Below are 16,389 nucleotides of genomic sequence, written 5' to 3'. Positions count from 1 at the left end.
AATGTAACTACAGATCTCTTGCATTTTGTGGTATATTAGTAAAAAGCACTTTAAGTAACTTATTCACGCTTAGACATTTGTTCTGTATTAATAAATAAAATAAAGCATCTATTTGCACCTCATTAACTATCACTCTTAAGAAGCCAAAGTTAAAAATCAGTAAGAACATGTCCATACCATACTAATAGCACTGGCTGTTTAGTTATTCAGTCATAAGCCATTTTAAGAGTTAATGTGTCAAAGAAATTAGCAAAGAGCAAAGCTGGGGAACAATAAGCTCCACCTGTTCAATTCTGCCACATGAGAACAGTCAGGCTGCTGGTTCAATGCCAAAGATACAATGAATGAAAAGGTAACTTTCTTTTCATTCTGCAATACAAAGAGTGGAGTTATCTTGAAAGCTACTCCTGCTGCTTTGCAGAGCTTCTATTTCATGTTCTAGGAATAGTTTAGAGAAACATAGGAATTTGGTAACAAGATATTCAAAGTGAGTCAGAAGCAAAAAGTGAAGATTTTGCTCGTTTCATTTGGCTGTTAACACAGTAAACAATCCCAGCATGTTCAGTCAAAAGAAAAGTATTCCTTTTATAAATTTTCTGCCAGGTTTGTTTGTTTTTTCCCCTGTTTACTCTGCAAAAATCTTTGCACAAGCATAACTCTGCAGCTCTAGTAGTATCTGAATGAAATTAAACCTGCATCTGGCCAGTATCATCTTGCTTATCATCTGAAGCAACACAGAGCTCAAGAACAGCAGCACAGGTTCAACCCTGCCTGCACAACTGCTTCTCAGCAGGAAGTGTCAAAAACAGAAGTGAAGCTCACAGCATAGGAAAATCTTTTATTAGGTTGCCTCTACTGTTCAGCAGGGTAGCTTGGGATTTGGAAGGCCTCAGGACCACAACATCCTGTACAAATAATTAAACTAGTCACTACACATAACAACCTTACGAAAAACAAACTGCTGCCAGAGAAAAACATTGTGAGTTTTTCATTAAAGTATTCAGTATATGCACTGAAACTGCAATTACCATAATTCTATAGATTCCCTTGCCAAGGAAAAGAAAAAGAAAGGAAGAGTCATACAAGTGAGAATCAGGCCTCACATGCATACTTCTTACAGCCCTACACCTCATGCTATAGGTTCTCTTACTACAGTCAATGAGTTCCCATCACCAAATAAGGATGAAGACAAGAGAAGACAGGAATGGAAAGCAGGACATCCTGAATCACTCAGTCCCTTCTTCTTTCATTTCCTGCCTTTCCTCTTCTGCCAAGAAGTCCAAGTATCACATGCACTCATTCCTCAAAGTATTAAGCTTCAATATTTTATAACTAGCAAGACTCTAGGTGTCAATACCTGTCAGAATACATTATAGAACCTTTCACCTCTGACAGCTATAAAGTTTCAAAATTCCAGCATATGACTATTGATGGCCATTCTGTGTCTGTTTGATTTTGTGCCAACATTGCCTTTGGGCCTAAATAACTTCCTTCCTTCTGATGTCTAGGTCCTCCAAGCAATCATATTACCTCACTCTAAATCTTCATTTTACATAGCCATGTAATTCGAGCTCTTCTCATCCTCTCTTGAGAGGTTCTCTGCTCTGAAAAAGAACAGGGAAGCTTGCAAGATCATTTGCACAGTGACAGGTTTGTATATGGTGGAAGCAAAGGAGTAATTGGAGACTCACATAGCCAGAATTCCATTTCATCAGGAACAGAGCTCTAGAAAGTGTTAATGTGGCAGACCACAGATGCACGGCATACTTGAAACACTGGGCAATGTACACAGGCTGACAAACACCTCTCCTGTTGATTTCAAGCAGTAGCCAAAGAGGGAAAAAAACCCCAACCAACTCACAGGAAAAGAAAAAAAAAACAAAGCAAAATCTTGCATATGAAAAGAAAAAAAACAACCCAACAACAGTTTTCAATTTAATTCCAAAAATATTCCCCAATTCTGATGCAAGTACTTTTTGCTATTTGAAATCTTTCACAATCAGGCTTTAACATCAGCAGGATGAGAGGGTTATTTCCATGATTAATTAATTCTGGCTGTTTATAGACACCAGGGTGCTGGATTTACTTTCACTAAGCTACTTCTTTTAAAAATACCTGACAGATCTCTAAGTCTGGAAAAAGCTGGGTGTAAGGTCTTAGGCATGACAAGGAGCAAATGTCTCAAAAATACATATACCAAACAAATGGACAAATGAAATGAAAAACAAAGCAAGATAACAGGTATAAACAAGACAACACTCCCACGAGTCTCCAAAGATTTCCCACTAGTAAATGAGCATCAGACATGAAAAAAAAAAATTGACATTTCTTGAGTAAAGAAATACAGTATTTAATATATTGCATGTGTGAAAGATAAACATCACACAGTAAAATTACCAAATGATAAAGGTATGTTAGATTTATTCTATGAAACAAGATCAGTATGCAACAGGGATCCCTGAAGACTGAACCAATGTATGCACGACTACATCAAAGAAAATAAATTTTGCTCTACAAGCAAAAATAAAAATAATATTTCCTCCCTACCAATCCAGAACAAAAACTGCATAATATTGAGATCATAATGCTCAGATACAATCAGTTACTCCTGCCAAAGAATTGTTTTTAAACAGCTCATCCCTCAGTTAATCATCAAAAGAGTTTGCTAGAAATGTCACAGCAATGCTAATTTTTTTTCTTTTCTTTAATTGAGATGTTTGAATGGTTAAATGAGATCCGAGCCTGTCTGAAAATGTAGCTACACGTGCAACACTTTCAAGCTCGATACTCGTACTCATTGTTGCACAGCAATTCTGTCTCAGGCACCCCCTTGTCAGGATGGTACAAAGGAATATCAGAGTCCAGTTCACATATCCAGAAGGCTGAGCTGACCATACAGGGACAGGAATCTGTTCTGCCAAGATGCACCTTTGCTCAGTTAAGAGCTTGTCCATCACTTAACGTAAAACAAGAGGTGGACACAGACATGTTAGCCTCACAGAAAAACCTTTTATAACATTTCATTACTTGAAGGTGTTGGCACTGCACCAGCGTCACTGAAGCCACCGTGCTTACCCAGATCCATAAGCTCACAGAGGCTTCATGAGCAACACGTAACAATCCCACGCTCAGCATTTTTCTCCCCCCTCTAAGTACCCCCATGATTAGCTTAGACCCATCTTCCACACATTTATGTGGTGTAATGTTTGTATTACACACAGGAAGGCTCAGAAGCATTTTTCTCCAAGCACACTCACTGACGTACCTGGCATTACATGCTAAATCCTGGAAAACAGATTTACTGAAACTAGCGTTAGTGTGCTACAGGGAGGAAGAAAAACAGCAGCCCTTTTCCACAGATCTGGGATCTTCGATATAGTCTCTCGCACGTTTAAGGAAAAGGCTATTGCAAATGTATAGTTTGGTACTTACTACATAATCACATAATCTGGGAATTCAGTAGATACCATTAAGGGCTACGAGATGAGAGTTACACAAGTTCTGTTTTTCCCCGGCTTATTTACCTTGCAAATCTGACAGAAGTTTGCTTATTGCTGAGGAAAGAACCCACTTACTCCTTTGAGGAGACTCTTCAGCAGCTCCCCCCGAAGAGGGGGAGAACCCCCCGTCAATCAGTAACTTTGATTTTTCCAGAAACCAGGCCGTGCCGGTTAAAAGCAATCCGGCAATTCGGCTTCAGGAGAAGGCAGCCCAGCAGGGCTGGTGCCGCTTCCTCACCTCGGACCCCGCGTTCCCCGGGGGTCCGCAGCCCACCCCCCCGCTGGGGCCGGCGGGAAGGCTGCAGCAGTGCCGGCCGCGCCCCTCACCTCAGGGGACCCTCGGGGCGCGGGCAGCCCCGCCGCAGCCCTGGCCAGCCCCAGCGGCTTCACTCACTCTGCCGAGCTGGTCCCGTTGACAGCGGAGCCATCCGGAGCGGGGTTGAGCTGAATGGGTCCGGGCTTCTTCTTCGGCATTTTCGCCCCCAGACGGCGCGGAAGGTAACGGAGGGAGCAGCCCCGGCCCCACTTCGTCCAGGTTCGAGGGACTTCCTGCGGCGGAGTAAAGTTGCGGGGACCCCTCGCCGCCGCCGCCGCTGCCCCCCGTGGGCAGCCCCCTCAGCAGGCAGGTGCTTGAGGCGCCGCCAGACCCCGGCTGCACCGCCCCTCTTCTCCCACCCAGCGCCGGCCTCCCGCGGGGGAGCAGCCCCGAGACCTCTCCCGGCGGCTCCCGACGGCGAAAACTGCCCGGGCTCAAAATGTGCCCTTTTTGAGACTGCGCCTGTGCGCACCGCCCCGGTCCGCCCGCTGCGCAGGCGCGGTGGGCAAGTGCATGCGCGGTGGCGGAGCTGAAGCCGCCCTGCCCGCAGCTGCGGGGCTCGCACGTCGCGGGGCGGAGGCGGCGGAGCGGGGGAGTCGCAGCCTTCGGGGTACCGGTACCGCCGGCCCCCCCCCGGTGAATAGGGCTGATGACTTTATCTTCATGACTTTGTTATTGTTTTATTTATTTACCGGGTTGTTTGTTGGTTTTTATTTAAAATTCTCATAGCGGTTTAATTAAAAGAGCAGCTTCCACCGCGACGTCGTTTTCTCCGCAGAGAAAACGCTGTAAAACGATGTTTTAGCGGCAGTTTTGTGCATCTCGCTCCTGCGCACATCGTTAATGTTCCCTGATGTGGAAACTGCTGTGCTTATAATTAAAACGTAAGCCTCAGCTGGGGTACTGATGGCTGCTAAATTTTTCCCATAGTAAAAGGCTGAATTAAAAATGGAAACGGGGGATTACAGTTCCAAACCTGTGAATTGCAAGTAATTAAATGAGTATGAAAATGAAATGCCTGTGCTGCTGTTCCTAATGCACGGCCAGATTTGGTCACGTTAATGTGGTGAGAGGTTTATGGGTGTACATTTCTAGGAAGTTCTACTTGCATCACGATTTGGTCTTGGGGCTCTCTAGGTTTTTGTAATTATTTTACTTAATGAACCTGAAGAAACAACCAACATTTTGTTTTCCAGGAGGTCTTGATCATGTTTTGACACACAAAATCAAGAACCTATACTTCAATAGCAGCTGTTCCTCCATACCAGTTCTTCTGAGTGGGAGAGTTTAAATGTAAAAATCCTGTTATTAACTTTAGATCTAAGGAGAAGGAAATGGAGTTTTTGAGTACTACCAAAGGACCTGTTTGGATCAACAAAGCCAGTCTGGATATCACAGATCCAGTGCTTAAATCTCACATCTATAGGCTAATGATCTACAATTCAGGAGATACAGGGGTGACATGTATTTGACTTTTGTGAACAGTGGCACTCCCATCCTGCCTCTACTACAGCCATACACAAGTTTGGTAATTTGTGCTTCTTCAGAAGATTAATTTCTTGTGGTCTGAATCCAGCAGAAGTAAGATAAAAACACTTACAAGGCCTGTACCCTGACAAGTTCTCCATTAAAAAAATGGATTAAAGATTCCTTCAGCTTTCTGACACATCTGTGATATTCTCCCCAATGCTGCTTAAAGTTTTTGTACGGCAGAGTGCACTGTCAACAAATGTCACACATCTAGAAGAAAAGACTTCATAGTTACTTGTAGATTTTCTTACGTGGTAAAATAAAGTTCTCTGGCAGTTAAAAGCTTAGTACTGGGTTGAAGAGTGAAAAATCAGTTTATTTGGCAGTTCCAGCACTGACCACTATAACTGATATTTCTGTGTTTTATGTCTTTTGCCTTGGAGTAGAAAAAGATCAATGCCTAGAAATGCTTTTTTTCCTCACTAGGCAGCTGCTCCAGCCATCCCTTCAGAACTTCCCTACAAGTGTGGACAGGTTTTATACTCTAATGAGTTGATTCAGCCACAAATTAAAATAAATTGTGATTTATATAGTTAATTGAGAATTTTTAATTGTGTGTTTCTCTTTCTTTTTTGCCACAGGATTAAGATGGTATAGTAAAATGGAAATAGTAGCATTTCTAGTAACTCCTGAAGCATCAGGTCTTTTTATGATAAAAATCAGATTTTTTTCCTGAAAAAATACATTGAATTGCAGCTGAGGTTACTTTTCTCTTTATACAGCTTTGTGCAGGGAAACCCAAGGACTCCTTTATCTGAAACACTGAACTGCTTTGCAAAGAACACATGAATAGTAGGCAGATATTGAATGCACAGTTACTATAGATGCCCCATATATTTGCAGTTACACTGTGCTGTAATGGCTCATGAGTTATGCAACTGCAATTATTTTACTGCGTTGCAAAGGATGACCTCTTTTCCTCTGAAAAGATAATTGCAATGAAATTTTTATTTCCTTTTAAATATCGGAAATGAACAAAGGAGAAATTAAGTTGTGAATTTTCATTTACCATTTGAATTATTTGTCTCCTTGTAGCATTGTTTTTCTCCATCAGAAAAAAAATGATGAATAATGGAATAAAACCAAAACAAAACAGATGAATGACTGGACATATCTACTGAAAACAGAGTTTTTGCCATTCAAAGACGCTCCCTCCAGCCACTTCCAGCTATTTAGAGAGCTCCCTCCTGTGGAGCACTTCATACGTGCACTGCAAACAGGTGGAATCTCAAAACTTACTGTATTAACTCAAGTCCTTTGACCTGCAGCACGTTAATAAAGGCATTCTGAATTGACTGAATGTCGAAATAAAGTCAGGGGTGCATGGATTATACCTACACATAAATCATTACTGTGTCACTGCCTCAGACACTATGGTATCCCTGGAACCTTCGAGGGACCCAGCCCCTCTGGGCTTTGCTTAAAGTCACCTCACCTGGGGATTTTTTTTTTGGTTGATTTTTCTGATGGTTGTATCACTGATCTGTGTGGGCACACTGGATAAAAAGTTTTCATTTATTTGATTATATAGCACATTTGGAAAGTTTCAAGATTGCTGTAGGTTGTTTTGAACTTCTGTGAAACCAGTAGGTTTAACTTCAGAGTATTTGCAACTGAAAGCTAAGCACATTTTCCCAGCCAAAATAAAACATGTTTGGGGAATTTAAACACTCTTGGTGGAAGGAACTGTGTTTTGCTTTATGAGCAGGTGTTTCTGAGGCTGGATCACAGAGGAAAAGATAAAAAAAAAATATGTTAGTATCATCATTTCTATGAAAGACTTCTGACCAGGGTGATTTTCTGATTGATTCCACCATGGCTTTAAAAAACAGACCTGAAATAAGGTCCTGTAAAGAGAAATGGGTCAGAGATTTGTCTTAATTAACACTTTTATCCTTCATGGAAACCCAAATTTTAAGTACTTTCTTGCATGAAAAGGAAGAGGTGATTACTAGACATACTCATTACATCACTAAATTAGCTCTAGCACTCTTAGTGCCTAGTAGAGCAATTTAAGGAACTAATTGGTTTCATCATCACTGGAATTTAAGAAGTCCAATTCAAATTTGATTGAAATCAGCCAATGGGCTCACTAATTATTAGAAGGGGGGGTGACAAACTGCCTTTCAAACAGCTGTATTGCACATTTTGTTTTCCTCAAAAAGCAGGAAATGAACACTGTAGATCAGAAGACAATCTTAATTGTTTAGTAATATACTAAAAGCTTAGAAATTAAAGTTGAAGAGGACTGTAAAAAAGAAAATTTAGATTAGACAGAAGGGTTTAGCAGAACTAATACTCCCATAGGAGTAAACCCCTTCAATTTTATGTATTGTCTTTCTGTGTGCTACTTGTAACATGAAACGAGACTGAAATGTAAAATAAGGTACTAATTTTCTGCAGTTTTTCTAATTCAACAACACAATTCAATACAAACAGTGTTTCCATTTCACCTAAACTAGAAACCACAAGTGTTTTCTAGAATAGAGGCACGCTACTGTGTTGTTTTTTCCCCGACTTATTATTTTATCAGCATGTGGCTGGTTATTCATTTCCTGAGGAAAAATAACAATCAATGCCTGCCACCGTATGTTTTTTATTTAATTAGGAACATAGGACTGGAAAGAACTACCTAGGTCATCAAGTCCAGTCTCTAATTAAACACTCTTCAAAAATATCGATTAATCAATTGCATACATGACAAAGGTTTTATTACACTCAAACACAGACTGGAAGCAAGTTTCTGCTTTAACTTTTGTATAATGTATAATGTTTTATATACCTTTATATACCAGCACTTTTTTTTTTTTTTTTTTAAATTCCAGGGAACTTTGAAAGCTTGAACTCTCTAAGTTTGGTTGACATTAGCTAAGTACTTAAATTGCAATTATTTCATAGGCAAAACAAACAAAAAGGCAAGCATTAACTATTATGGAAAACATCTCATTGAAAAGCTTTATTGGACTACCAGTTATTATTCAGATGTTCAGGCTACATACAAACTTAATTATTTGTAAATATTTTTTCACATAAGGAATGACTATTTTCAATGCAAAGAGCTCATAATATAGACATTTGATTTTCAGTTATTTTATGACACAAATCTTTAGTTTTTGAGCTGCAAATTAATAAACTGCAGAATTTCAAACTGAGCTGCAGAAATTGATAAACACATATTAATATATCAGTTTTCATACTTTATCTGCCTCAGTCAACTGAAGAAATTGTCCGTATCTAAAGTTAAAAATGATTCACTGATAATGCATTGAAGTATTAAAGCATTAAATCCATTAAGGTAGTCTCCTTTTATGTACTCTTGACTATGAAAGATGCTGGTGCATTTGGGAATACACACTTTAAACATTAGATATTGAGATAATTTTGACTGAAGTGTAGTGTTTTTTTCTTTAAACCGGAAAATAACTATGATTTATTTCGTCATATTAGATGGAATACATTAAATTAACGAGATACACATCAAATTCAAATTTAGAGAGAGGGGCAAACCAATTAACTTAATGAATTAACATTTGACATTCACTTGTCTAATTTTGCTTAAACAGAGCCTATAATTTAAGTCAGACACACTTCTATAGACTGACCTGTAGAATGTCCAAACCGGCATTTTTCAGACACAAAAGCACAGGATACCACAGCCTGGAGTTTCTCTCCTTGTTTCTGCACCCTCAACCAAATCATGCCAAACCTCAGAGGGCTTGCTGTATTTATTACAGCCTGGACAACTGCCAACTGTTCACATTACCAGAAGGCTTTATCTGGCATCTGTGAGGAGAAAACCTCGGGATCGCTACCTGTCCTGGAAGTCCTTTCCTCAGAGGTGAGCGCGGGCTTAGCATACACTGCTTTAAATCCCATTTCTGGGGCTGAGCCATCGGAGGACCTCGCATGTTTGGGATAAAACTCTTCCCTTCAGCGCTTTCTGCCCGGTGAGGTGGCAGCAAACCAGCTCCGGGGACCTCACTTTTTGGCGCCAAAAGCGCGGGCCGGGCATGCGCTCTGTCACGTAGCCGCCTCCAGCCGCGCACCTCAGCCCGGGCTGCCTGTGATCTCGCGAGACCGCGGGTTCTCGCGATACTCGCGCTGCCCGCCCGCCTCAGTCAGTTCGGCGGGGAAGGAGGCGGAGGCGGCCGCGCTCGCTCGGGTTCCCCTCAGGAGGCGGCCCAGAGCCCTTTCCCGCCTCACTTCTCCCCATCGGTAGCTCCGGGGGTAAGAGGGGACTCCCAGGCGCTCGGCGGGTTGTAACTCTGGAGGTTTGGCCCTGGAGAGCTCTTTCCCTGCGCTCTCTGAACTCCTTCAGTCTCCGGTTCTGTCAGAGTTTAGCAGCCTGGAGCTGGGCTCCGAAGCTCAGTGTGTGCGGAGCTGCTTGGGGTGTCTTCTCCTTCCTAAAAACACCTGAGAAAAGTTTTCCCGTAAAATTGTGAACGCGGCAGTGGTGAGGCCGGGTCATCCTCAGTTCGGCTGTGCTGTCTGAAGTCTCTGGAATTATCGTTGTCTGAGGAGCCGGGAAAGGCGAATCCTCCTCTTCCAGTCTGCGTTTTTAAGTGGGTAAGCTGTAAATGAGTAATTTCCACCCAACCCCCTGTATAGCCTGTGATAAAGGAGGTTGTGAATGGAAAACAGCTGTCCTGGTAAGTGCTTTCGTTGGAAATCATTGTCTTGAGATGTGTTCCAGTGATCCATAGCTGCCACTCCCAGGAGCTTTGATGAGTTGAGAAACACTTGTTTTCTGCCTCGTGTGGGTGGGTTGTGTCACCCCCCCTATGAGGTGTCTGCTGCTTAATCTGTTATCATATATTTTTATCTGGTTGGCAGTTTTTTGCTGTAGACATAGTGTATAAGTGCTGTTTAACAGCTTTTCTTGTCGTTCTTGCAGGTGGGAAAAGGAGTGAATCTGGTGGCAATGGTAGAACCTTTAGAGAGCAAATTGTTTCATCTTCCTGATTATGAGAATATAGAAGATGAAAAGTTCCCACCTCTTCCACCTCCTGCATCTCCAGGAAGAGATGATGTTGAATGGGCTCAAGCTAATGGAGGTGAGCACTTGGGATGCCTAAAAATCCTTTTTTTGCAGTATGGACAATGAAATGCTGTGAAATCAGTAATGCTGGTGTTGTACTTCACTACTTTTGAGTTTACTGCAGAAAAATAGTTTTGTGGAGCTAAGAAAGCAGTTTGCAAATTGAAATTGTTGTTGCTTTACTGGTTCTGAGCTTGTGGGATAAAGTTTATTTTCATGTATCCCATGGAAATATTCACAGAAATGAATCTATATAACAAGCCCTTCCTACAAAATGTTGGTAAAAATAACTCAAAGGTGATCTATAGTTGTTCTTAATGTGATATACTTCAAGTGTGTTATTTTCTTTATTAGAGCCAGATGGAAACCAGCAGTCCCAAACAAAGGATCCTGCTGTAGCTCCACGGAGAGCAGTTAAAAGACCCATGCCTAAACTAGATGCACAGAGGTAATTTTTGGTTTTTTACAGAATATTTCTTTGTGATAAATTCAGTTTATGGCTGTGAGGGAATGAGATTAAAGTTACTGTGGTTCCTGCTTGGTAATAGTAAAGTTTTAGAGATGAAAGTGTCTCCTCCATGCTCTGCCCCAACCTTTTTATTCCCAGCTTACCTTTGTAATACTATTTCTTGTCTAACTTTCTGGAAGTCTCTTTGGGACTTAGTACCTGACCAATAATTTAAGAGAAATTTATACATAGGACTCTTCCCCCTGGGTCTTTGTTTTTGCTTCAAACCAGAACAGTACTGTAGATTTCTTTAAATAAAAAAAAAAAAAAACCTCAGTATTACACCTGGTTTATGTATGAGCTGATTAATCACTGTGTAAAGATAAAGGAGTTTAACATTTTTTTGCTGTTATCATTAAAATTGATGAGTGTTCTTTCAAATTGAGCTCTAGGCTATTTAGTGAGGGGTTGTTTGTGTCTGATTTTTAATTTTGTGGTTTTGTTTGCTTGCTTTTTAAATAAAAGAAAGTATGGGTTTCAAATAAATGCACCTATTTCCTATTAACAGGCTAATTTCTGAAAGAGGGCTTCCAGCCCTAAGGCACATGTTTGACAATGTAAAGTTCAAGGGTAAAGGGCATGAGGTAAGACTTTTTATTTGAAACTGTTTCCAGTTTTGTTTTCTAGGAGGTTAATCTAGGGTTGGTAGATTGCTGCCTATCTGCTTTGGAGAAAGTTGATACTAAATCCTGGTTTCTGTCAGAATTTGAATGTGTCCTGATAGGGATTTAGAGCTCTTTATTTAACAAATAAATAAAATGAATGCAGAATTAATATTTTGATCTTAAAACTATTCTTCGCTACTGCAAAACTAGAATATCATGTCTGTGGCTCTTTGTATTTTCTACAGGAGAGTTTAATACTGAAAATAAAGTAACATGTCACTTGAGCTAAGAGAAAGCAGGAATTTCCCTACAAACTGTCTCGTTTTCCTGGTTACACTTGAGCACACAAAGCACATTTTTCTTTAAATATCATCATACTATTGGTGTTTTTGCAAGAGCACATGTACACCTCAGGTTTACAGGAGACATTCATGGTGAAATTGGAAGCACAGAGAAACTAGGCAGGACTGCTCACCTGAGCACAAGTTTTTGCTAGGCAAGGTTATTAGATGTGCATTTTTCTGTGTTCAAATACAAAAAGAAATGTCAGCTATGGAATTTTTTTTCAGTCTGACTCTCAATCTGGGTTGCTTAAGGAGAACTTGTGAGCATTACACCACATGCAAATGCTCTTCCTGAGCTCAGGTCACTTGTTCTCATAGCTTGGTGGTGCAGTACAGACTGGATTGTAAGAGGAAAAGCAACCCAGGTGTTCCTATTACTTAAATTTTCATCAGACTCTCAAGATGTAGATGCTTCATGTTTTCAGAAATGCTTCTGTTGTATTTCCTTCTGCAGTTTATTGACTTAGTGAGCTTTTTACAGCTGGATATCTTGTTTCATCCTCTAGGCAGAGGACCTGAAGACACTCATCCGACATATGGAGCACTGGGCTCACAGGTTATTTCCAAAATTGCAATTTGAGGATTTTATTGACAAAGTGGAGTCTTTAGGAAACAAAAAGGAAGTTCAGGTATGTGTTGTCCCTGTCAGTTCCTTTTTGTTTAGTAGTAAATAGTGCAAGTGGTAAGTTTAGGAGAAAATTATGCCACAAAAGACAACTGTGCATAGTGCTGAGGACTATAATGTTATTTAAGTTAATTAATTTAATTAATTTATCTCTGTTAAAAAAAAAACCACCTAGTTTTTTAAATATTAAGTTTACATTTAGAGACAGCCTTTTGTTTGTTTGTTATTTAATATTTGAATGTGAAAAAGCTGGTTCAGGAAGACTGCAGCTTCATCTGGCTAGGTGATAGATGAAAGGGTAGGGAAGAAAATCCACAGCATTAAAAGTTGTGGGTCAAATACACTTGTAGTGAAAGGATTATTCTTAGAGTAATAAAGAGAAATCTGTTGTAGTATTTAAAAGATAGCAGTGTTGCATGAAAAGGTTTATTCCAGATGAAATATCAGTATTTTAATCTTTCCTTTTCAGACTTGCCTAAAGAGGATTAGGCTTGATCTTCCTATCTTACATGAAGACTTTGCAAGTAATGAAGGTATGTGCTGGATATTCAGTAGCTCAGTGTTTAAAATCAGTTTACCTCCCCTCCTGCTGATCTGAAGTTAATGATCATGACATGTTTTTCTAATGTAGAAGAAATTGTGTCCAATGCTTGGCTATTTTAAAACCACTCTTGTGATGTTTAGTTACAAAACTGAACTAGCATTTGGACTTAAGCACCACATAATGTATATAAAAAAATAAATACAAGTGCTTGTTATACTGAAAGAAACTTGAAAATGGGTATTATCAGCATTGTTAGAAATTTTCTTAAAAAAAAAAAAAAACCACAAAACTGCAGTTAAGTGAACACTCTGATTTATATTTTACTCTTAGGAGTGTGCAGTCTAAAGAGCTTGGATCTTATTGGTGCAGAAATCAAATACTCATTATCCTGTTTATGCTCCAGGCTGTTACAGAGCAGTCAGGGTGTAGTGCTCTGCAGAAGGGAAATACTCACTGATACTTGTGGGTATCTGTGTGTCAGTCCTGGTGTGTGCTGCTATTAAATATTTCTTCTGCCAATATCAAAATCCAGCCACTTCACAAGTGGGTCAGTGAGGAATCTCTTCTAATCAGATGCTTTTAGCAGACTAGAAAGAAACATTTTTTATTTTTTATAAAATGAGGGAGTAGAGTTCATCTGGCAGTTTGACAGAAACTTTATTAGCAGAAATGAAAGAACTTTATGATCATTCCTAAGGTTTTCACATTTTCACTGTGGGGTTCTCTTGAAACAATTATAACAATTATCTACCCATTGTCACTGGAACCTCAGCCTCTAGACAAGCCAGTCTAGAGTTGTGGTGAATGAGTTAACTGATGGTAAAACCTTGCCTCACTTGTGAGGACAACCTCTGGGCAGGTAGTGGCTGTCTTCAGTGTTGGCTGCATTTGCTAGAGATGGAATGGAGCCAGAAGCAGCCACAAAGAATGAAGCAAATGGTTCCTGCCGACAGGATCTGTAGAGCCATCAGATTTTCTGTGCGATGGTTCCATACATTGGTATTTAAATGCAGTCCTGATCTGTTCTTCAATGTGTTAGTGAGTGTGCTGCTACAACTGGTCTGTCTTCAGCTGAAAAACTTGGGTTGGTTTCTTACATTTTAGAAATTAAAACTGTAGCTAGAAACTTGTATTGAAAACCAGAACCTTGTTGTCAGCTAACTTCTCTGTTCACAGGCTTAAGGTGGTGCAGAGGCACAAGCATACTTGGCCTTAGGCACTCTTGAAAGAGTGCTCTGCTTCTCTGTTGGTGGGTGAAGTTTGTCTGATAGAGTTGGACTGCCTCTGTTTTGCATGTGTTGATGTTGGCAAATGAGTAAATATTCCATACTGGTGGCATGTTGAATTGCAAAACCAACTATTTCAGTGTCTGTTTGAACCTCTGTCTGATCCCTGTAACTGGTCCTGCAACTTCCCAAAGGACAGAGTCATATTAGTAGGGGTGGGAAGAAAATTATCTGGCCTTTCATGAAGGAGGGTGTGAATTCTGTGATCCTGTGAATTAAACCTTCATGCACAGCTCGTGGTGGCTAACAGTGCTTCTCTAAAGTCAGGTATTTGTTGTTGTGTCTCTGGGATCTCTCATAAGTATTTGTTATATACTTTGTATATCAGGCATGTGGATCTAGAGAGAAAATTGCCCATCAAAACTAAATTATGGAATGGCCTTCAGCTGTGAATACAACTTTAAAATATAGAAATAGTTTTAAATGTTCTCCTGACAGATACTTAGCTGTAGCTCTCTCTAGGTTCAAAGTGTTGATTTCTGTCTTTCTGTTCTCTCCCACCCCCTCGTTTTTAACCAGATGGTGGAGGGGAAAGCAAAGGACTGGATACAGGCACTGAGGATGTACATCCCAGCTCTGGAAATGCAGAACTCTGTTCTCTGCCTGGTACCACTCTGACAGAAGAGCAACAGCAGCGAATCCAGAGGAACAGGCAGCTGGCCTTGGAGCGCAGGCAAGCAAAGATGCAGTGTAGCAGCCAGGCACAACAGGATGGTAATCAGCTCTCTCACTTGTTAATGTTAAGGTCAGTAGCCTGAGGAGCTTGTACAACAGCTGCTGAGCCAGCTGAAGGAAATGGTAGCAATTGCTTCTCCTGTAAGTAGCAAAACCTGTAATCCACATTTAAACTGTGTTCCTGGAGTGAGATTTGTCCTCAGCTATGTCAGAACTACTGGCCATGGCTGCAATAGCTTCACCTGATGTCAGTCATCTCTAGTGATAAAGTCCAGTCAAACACACAGGAAGTATTTTCTCATGGTAGGAAACCTTTTGTTTTTCAACAGAGCTCTCCACTCATTACTCAGAAGAGGAGTTTTGTACACCAGCTGTTCAAGATCCCACTGACCTGACTGAAGACACTCAAGTTACTGCAACCAAGGTTGCTGTTACAGAAGCTGCAGATGGAGATACTGAAGCTCAAGAAGGGGAACATGCCAGTGAACAGCTGTAACCATTCCTGATACTTTGAATGTCTTTCTTGACTGAAAGACCCCAACATTTTAAGTGCTATCATTACACTGAAACATTGGTGGCTCTTAGTTCTTTGCCTTCAGAGGCTTCATGGAAGTCTCCACAATGACATTTGTGTCCTTGGACAGAACTCTGCTTTTGAAACCAGGATGAGAAGCTCTGTATGCAGAGTTTTGAAAACAGAAACAAAGTTCTCAGTTTGCTCAATCTTTACCTCCAGGTGTGACATTCTTTAGGAAATGTTAAAAAGGCTTTTGAAGTACTTTGAATTTTGTATACAACTGACCTCAAACTTATTTAACTGGGATATTGACAGTGAAGTTTATATTAAAGCTTTTTTCTTAATAGAGGGTATGTATGACAGAGGGTAGTGCTAGGTCTGAATGGGTGCATTGAATTTTTTTAACTTGCTTATAAAATGGAAGCTATTAAATTACAGAAGTCAAGCCTGAAATTCTTGTATGAAGTTGTTAGACTTTGGCCCTCCAAACTTACAGATCCCTTGTACTTGTCAGACATCTCTTCACAGACAAGTACAGCCTTTGGCTGATTCTTTTCCCTGTCTTGAGGCTCTAATTCATCCTATTATTAGTCTTTTTTTCCCTCTTGTACTACAGCTCTTCCCTTTGTGGAATGAGCAAGAGCCCCTCTTCTCACAAGAACAGCAAAGCCCTGAGCCTGCTCTCTCCTATAGCAGAAGGCAGACTGTTGTTCATAAGAGAAATTGAGCTAAGAGGAGATGAAATAAGTTCATGTCAGTGGCTGTTACTCCAGATGTGCAGCTGGAGAATTGCAATAAATCTGTATTCTAGGTGAGTGTGAAGGAGTTGGCTTTTAGTATCCTTGTAGCTGTGAGTTCAACACACTAAACTAAAGTGGAAGGTAACCATCAGCTGTAGAAA

At 40.5% G+C, this 16,389-nt stretch overlaps 2 protein-coding genes and 1 non-coding gene across 4 annotated transcripts in view; 2 read left to right on the top strand and 1 right to left on the bottom strand.

The window, feature by feature from the left end:
- The window catches only part of MAP2K1 (mitogen-activated protein kinase kinase 1), a 34,330-nt gene extending 30,016 nt beyond the window's left edge, over positions 1–4,314 (bottom strand). The window contains exon 1 of the mRNA XM_030457086.1: positions 3,895–4,314. Within this exon, the coding sequence (XP_030312946.1) occupies positions 3,895–3,974 (80 nt within the window). The 5' untranslated portion in view covers positions 3,975–4,314. The remainder of the gene's footprint in view (positions 1–3,894) is intronic.
- A 5,145-nt stretch (positions 4,315–9,459) lies between these two features.
- On the top strand, positions 9,460–16,387 carry TIPIN (TIMELESS interacting protein). 2 transcript variants are annotated; one of them, XM_030457165.1, is made up of 8 exons: positions 9,460–9,912; positions 10,241–10,400; positions 10,739–10,832; positions 11,401–11,476; positions 12,348–12,470; positions 12,936–12,999; positions 14,816–15,010; positions 15,301–16,387. In XM_030457165.1, the coding sequence occupies exons 2-8, from the start codon at positions 10,268–10,270 to the stop codon at positions 15,465–15,467; spliced, it is 852 nt and encodes a 283-aa protein (XP_030313025.1). In that variant the 5' UTR covers positions 9,460–9,912; positions 10,241–10,267; the 3' UTR covers positions 15,468–16,387. The 2 variants fall into 2 exon arrangements, with proteins under 2 accessions (XP_030313025.1, XP_030313026.1); XM_030457166.1 differs by having other exon boundaries at positions 9,867–9,908.
- On the top strand, positions 13,873–14,008 carry LOC115598898. The gene has a single exon (XR_003988006.1).
- Positions 16,388–16,389: the final 2 nt, after the last annotated feature.

The sequence above is a fragment of the Calypte anna genome, chromosome 10, assembly GCF_003957555.1.
Source record: "Calypte anna isolate BGI_N300 chromosome 10, bCalAnn1_v1.p, whole genome shotgun sequence".
Classification (NCBI taxonomy): Eukaryota; Metazoa; Chordata; class Aves; order Apodiformes; family Trochilidae; genus Calypte; species Calypte anna.
Note: the sequence above shows the minus strand (reverse complement) of the source record. Positions and strands in the feature narration are given on the sequence as shown.